We start from the raw sequence: 5,990 nt of genomic DNA, 5'->3' as shown, positions 1-5,990 counted from the left end.
ATGCAATGGACCAATGTGTAGGCAAACCATTCTAGCGCTGCTTCGATTGTAATCGGCGGTGAATTCAAATGTGTGTGCAAAGCTAGGTACTGGAGATGGCAAGCTTTGCAAGGCATATGTATTTATGGTACATAATTCAACCATGACAAGGGGGTGAATTTTGAGGACTTGTAGTTCATACCTGCTCTCCACCTTGAGATGTTCCCTTATGTCAAATAGATTGTGGAAGTTGCACCACAATTGTTTTTGCGGCAAGCACAATGATTCATGATTTTTTATTCTCTCCATCTGACCTTTAAAACTTTGTAGTTATGCACTCGGGATTTCCATTCCTCACTCCAATTGCGAAGAAAAGAATGTCGAAGCGATGCTAAGTTGGAGCTGAAAATGTAGGGAGCAACATTCTACAACATCGGAGTTGGTAGCAACATTCCAGTTAGGGACATGGTCTTTAGGAAGAGGGTGACAAAGTTTGCAAGTGAACACGGAGAAGTCATCTAAGGTAGCCACCCAATCTCCAAGGGGTGAGGAAGTGGAGCTGGGAAAAGTGGATGTTAGAAATTCCGAAACTAAAGAGGCAATCTCACATTTGGCTAGGTTTGAGGTTGATCATGGCTAAGCCATAGTAACAAATCATGGAGAATTCATTTAGACAAAAAATAGATTAAGAGAAAGTCGTAGCAAGGCAATTATATATGATGATGCACATAAAGTCCATGGCATGTTATAACAAAATTTCAAGAAAGTAGAAATCATGGTAGTTATGGCCTTTCGAGGGAAATCGGGTAATGGCAGTTATAGCCTTTCGAAGGAATCGGGTAAAGTAGAAATCATGGCAATTATAGCCTTACAAAGGAAATCGGGTAATGGCATTATGGCATTAATGTTTGTAGGTTAATGTAATGGCATTGTGTGGGATGTTGTGCTTGGAACAAAGGAAGGTTCTAAAAAGTTATCCACACATGTCTCATCATTGGCCATCCATTGCGTAATCACTTAGACTAGCCCTAAAATAGCCTAGCTAGGGTAGAGTTGGCTAACTTGGGCCAACTTAGCCATGGATATGGTCAACCCCTTCTTCATTACATCCATTCCTACTTATACAATGGACTTTTGTTATAGCATGTTGGCATTTATATATTCTTTTATTGTACTTTTTAAAGAAATGATAAGTGAGAGCTTGATGGGGATACACTCTTAAAACCATACAAATGTATTGAGAGAGAGAGAGAGAGAGAGTTGTGTATGCAACGCTACAGGGCTTCACTAAGATCCAACGTGAAATTTTCATTGAAACTTGAAATTTAATTTCCTGAAACTAAAGACTTTTAAGATCCCATCTTGGTAGCTCCAACCAGCCATATACGGGTCATGCTACACATTTGGGTAATAGACTTTTTGTGACTCGAAGTGTTTTGGGTATTGCAAGAAGCAACCATGTTGTCCACTGGATTCCTGCTCGCTCTCATCAACTTACCTTCAACCCCTGCACCATCATCTTCGCTGCCACCTTTCCCCTCTTGGGAGATGATTTCTCGCACTGGCGGTCATTGGCAAACGAGTCAAATGGCGGAGCATGCCCCTTCTATGAACACTTTAAGAGGTTCGAGTTCAGATTTGCACCTTTGCGTTTTTAAAATTTTCCTCATCCGGTCCAAGTGCCCTGCACCCACGATCACGTGTTTTTGTTGCGCTCTTGCTTGCAGATTGTGAGGGAAACTTACATTCCGAGCGCACAGATAGGAAGCGAGGATACAGCGCGTCTAGAAGGACTGCTTCATGGATCCTTCTCACTGTCAGGGCACCAGAAGAAATAAAGTAAGTTACCATCATCTAAAACACTATGGTCAGCCAGGTGCCCCACGTTTCATGCATACAATTTGGTGTGCTTTAAGGCCTGGAACAACTCAGGTCCAGTTAAACATATGCTGGAGAAAAAGGCTCTGTAGCGGGGAATCGATGAGGATAAAGCATCTAACCTTCATACTCCATAAAGACCCTGGTGAAGGACCTAGGACGATCCGGCCTGATGTGCAAAGCCCGCCCTCTTTGGGCGTGGAGTACAAGTGGCTGCACAACCACTCCAGATGTGAGCTTGGAGAAGTCCCTTATTGTTTTGAACCAGATCGCTGAGCTGCCTTTGGTCGAGAACATTAACTTCACCTTGAAGAAATGCAGGAAAATTAAAATTCTAGCATATGCTAAACGTGTGCATGCACACATTTCCAATAATGGGCTGGAAGCTCATAGAGTTATTGGGAACTACATGGTGCCAATGTTTGTGGAATGTGGAAGTCTGGCTGATGCTCTGGCGGTTTTCAACAGGTTGATTCATCGGAATGAACATTCGTGGACTTCTCTCATATCAGGGTATCTACAATCTGCGGAAATGCAGCATGCTCTCAACGTGTACAAGAAAATGCAAGAGGATACCGTGCGCCCTAGCAGGTATACACTTATGCCCCTACTAAAAGCTTGTGCCAGGCTTAAAGATGCAGAAAGAGGTCGAGAAATGCATGTTGAAGTTGTTCAAAATGGATTTGAAACAGATCTTTTTATTGGGAGCACTTTGGTTGACATGTACGCCAAATGTGGCCTACTTGCAGAGGCATGTGAAGTTCTTGGGAAGCTGCCAGTCCGCCATGTTGTGTCGTGGACTGCACTGATTGCAGGATATGTTGAACATGGACCCAATGAGGAAGCGTTGAAATGTTTTGAACAAATGCAAAGGGAGGGCATTTTTCCAGATACCGTCACATTTGGTTGCGCCTTGAAAGCCTGTGGCAGCATGGGTGCCATTAGTCAAGGCCAAAAAATACATGCAGAGATTTCACGAAAGGGTTTTGAAAGGGATATTCTTGTCGGCAACACTTTGATTGACATGTATGCTAAATGTAACTCATTTTCAGAGGCGTGGGAAGTCTTTGACAAACTGCCAGTTCGAGATGTTGTGTCGTGGACTGCATTAATAGCAGGATATGCTGAACACGGAGATGGTCAAGAAGCTATCAAATGTTTTCAGCAGATGCAACAGGAAGGCATCACTCCAAATGCTGTCACATTTACATGTGCTTTGAAAGCTTGTGGTAGCATACCAGCCTTAGGTGTGGGCCGAGAAATACACACTGAGATTGCACAGAAGGGATTTGAAAGAGAGCTTTCAGTTGGTAACACTTTGGTTGACATGTATGCTAAATGTGGCTCACCTTCTGAGGCGAGAGAAGTCTTTGACAAGCTGCCAGTACGAGCTATTGTGTCCTGGGCTGCACTGATTGCAGGGTACGCTGACTGTGGATCTAGTCAGGAAGCACTAAAACATTTTGAGCAGATGCAACTGGAGGGTGTCCCTGCTGATGCTGTCATGTTTGTTTGTGTCTTGAAGGCATGTGGTACCAAAGGAGCCACAAACAAGGGACGGGAAATACATGCAGAGATCATATGGAAGGGATTTGAAAGAGATCTTGTTGTTGGTAGCGCTCTGGTTGATATGTATGCCAAGTGTGGTTTGCTTGCAGAGGCACAGGAAGTCTTTGACATGCTGCCAGCTCGAGATGTCATGTCATGGGCTCCCCTAATCGCAGGATATGCTGAATATGGACCTTGTCAAGAAGCGCTGAAGTGTTTTGAACGAATGCAACTGGAGGGGATCTCTCCAGATGCTGTCATTTTTGTTTGTCTCTTGAAAGCATGTGGCAACATAGGTGTCATAGGCAAGGGGCAAGAAATACATGCTGAGATCACACAAAAGGGATTTGAAAGAGATGTTGTTGTTGGCAGTACTTTGGTTGATATGTATGCCAAATGTGGTTCTCTTTCAGAGGCAAGGGATACCTTTGAGAAACTGCCAGTTCGAGATGATGTGTCTTGGGCTGCACTGATTGCAGGATATGCTGAACATGGACCTGGGCAGGAAGCGCTGAAATGTTTTGAACAGATGCAATTGGAGGGTGTCTTTCCAACTTCTATCACATTTCTTTGTGTCTTGAAAGCTTGTGGCAGCATGGGAGCCATAGGCAAGGGACGAGAAATACACACTGAGATTGTACTAAAGGGATTTGAAAGTGAACTTTTTGTTGGCAACGCTTTGGTTGACATGTATGTGAAATGTGGCTCACTTTCTGAGGCACATAATGTCTTTGATAAGCTGCCAGTTCAAGATGTTGTGTCATGGGGTGCATTAATTGCAGGGTATGCCGAGCATGGACATGCCCAGAAAGCACTGAAATGTTTTGAACAGATGCAACTGGGGGGTGTCTCTTCAGATGATGTCACATTTGTTTGCGCCTTGAAAGCTTGTGGGTTCATTGGAGCCATAGAAAAAGGTCGACAAATACATGCTGACATTGCAGAGAAGGGAATTGAAAGAGATCTTTTTGTTGGCAACACTTTGGTTGACATGTACGCCAAGTGTGGCTCACTTTCAGAGGCACGGGAAGTCTTTGGGAAGCTGCCAGTTCGAGATGTTGTTTCGTGGAGTGCAATGATAAATGGATATGGTATCAATCATGAGGGTAACATAGCTGTACGATGTTTTGAGGACATGCTAGAACAAGGTGTGATACCAGATGCTGCGACATTCACATGTCTTCTTACTGCATGCAGTCATACCAACCTGCTATTGAAGGGGCAAGGATATTTCAAGGTAATAAAAGAACAGTATGAGATTGCACCGACGATAGATCACTGTACTTGCATGATCGATCTTCTTGCGCGATCGGGCCATTTGTATGAAGCTGAGAAGTTTCTTGAAAGCATGCAGTGCCCTCCATCTGAAGAAGCATGGACAGCGTTGCTGACTGCATGTAAAACTTATGGGGAAGCAGAATTAGGACTCAAGTGCTTTCAGCAGCTTGTCCAAATGAATCCAGAATCTGCTGCTTCATATATGCTTATGGCAAACATTTATGCAAGTGCTGGCAGGTGGCATGATGCTAATGGAATAGAGCAGCTTAGGAAACATGGAAGTGCAAAGAAAAAGCCTGGAAGTGCACTGATAGAGGTGGACAAGAAGTTGCATGAATTTGTGGTGGGTAACACCCAAAGCAAGGAAACTGCAACCATGTCAGAAATCTTGAGTTTGCGTGTAAAGCAGGAAGGGCATGTGCCAATTTTAGATCTAGTAATGTGACAGTTTCTTAACCTGCATTATGTGAATGTGCAGAGATTTTAGCGGTGGCTTTGGACTTCTCAGCAAAGCAATTAGGGGGAGATGCTGCATATCAATGAGCTGGGTATGTGCAACAATAGTTTAAAACAAAGGATTTTGTGGATTCATAGATGGTAGAGAGATGCCTATTATGTCGGTTGTCTTAGGGCCAGAAGCATGCTTTGCAGAAAACCTGATTTTCAATAAACACTTAGTTATTTATTTGAACTATTAAAAATATTCATAAACTAAAAATTACTTGAAAAATCAAACATGTTATCATATAGCATCATGGAGTGTAGGATCTAGAATAAAGAAATAGAATACAGCGTGAAATGTAAACAAGGACTACTAATATCTGTTTTCCCAGTGATTTATGATTGTAATACAATGATATTCTGAGTTTGGATGGAACTTTCTCAGAGACTTCAAACATATAGTGGCTCGATAATAATTACATTGAATATCTCCTCAAAATTTGAGAGTTTTACAATGAAGATAACTATGTGGGTCTACTTTGTTACTGGAATCCTGGAGAGGTCTAGATGCCAAATTAATTTGAAAACATATGTCTATGTCCAAAACCTTAGCAAAGATGCAATCTGAGATCAAAACCAATTGGTGCAAATCTTCCAAGAGCAGTGGGGAAGGCCCTTCCACTGTTTATGGTAATAGATGCAAGCTAGAAACATGCAAGTGAGAGCGTTGAACTCACATTGCAATTGAGGAAGAAGGATGAATACGGTTTGCAACAATAAAACTAGACTAGGCCAATGCAAATAAAAGCTGAAAAGCACAAAAACAAAAGACAAAAATAAATATTAAGACAATTAAGGCCAAACGA

General features: G+C 42.6%; 1 protein-coding gene across 3 annotated transcripts; it reads left to right on the top strand.

Annotated features, from left to right (window-relative positions):
- Positions 1-1,415: 1,415 nt before the first annotated feature.
- Positions 1,416-5,305, top strand: LOC147895713 (pentatricopeptide repeat-containing protein At5g27110-like). 3 transcript variants are annotated; one of them, XM_087383065.1, is made up of 3 exons: positions 1,416-1,603; positions 1,707-1,818; positions 2,326-5,305. In XM_087383065.1, the coding sequence occupies exons 1-3, from the start codon at positions 1,438-1,440 to the stop codon at positions 5,126-5,128; spliced, it is 3,081 nt and encodes a 1,026-aa protein (XP_087239191.1). In that variant the 5' UTR covers positions 1,416-1,437; the 3' UTR covers positions 5,129-5,305. The 3 variants fall into 3 exon arrangements, with proteins under 3 accessions (XP_087239191.1, XP_087239193.1, XP_087239192.1); XM_087383067.1 differs by lacking the exon at positions 1,416-1,603 and having other exon boundaries at positions 1,714-1,818; positions 2,326-2,448; positions 2,607-5,305; XM_087383066.1 differs by lacking the exon at positions 1,416-1,603 and having other exon boundaries at positions 1,714-1,818; positions 2,326-2,448; positions 2,550-5,305.
- Positions 5,306-5,990: the final 685 nt, after the last annotated feature.

The sequence above is a fragment of the Dipteris shenzhenensis genome, chromosome 12 (genome assembly GCF_047967505.1).
Source record: "Dipteris shenzhenensis isolate YYH24624 ecotype China chromosome 12, Dip_SZ_1.0, whole genome shotgun sequence".
In the NCBI taxonomy this organism is placed as follows: Eukaryota; Viridiplantae; Streptophyta; class Polypodiopsida; order Gleicheniales; family Dipteridaceae; genus Dipteris; species Dipteris shenzhenensis.
This window is presented reverse-complemented; position numbering and strand designations above follow the sequence as displayed.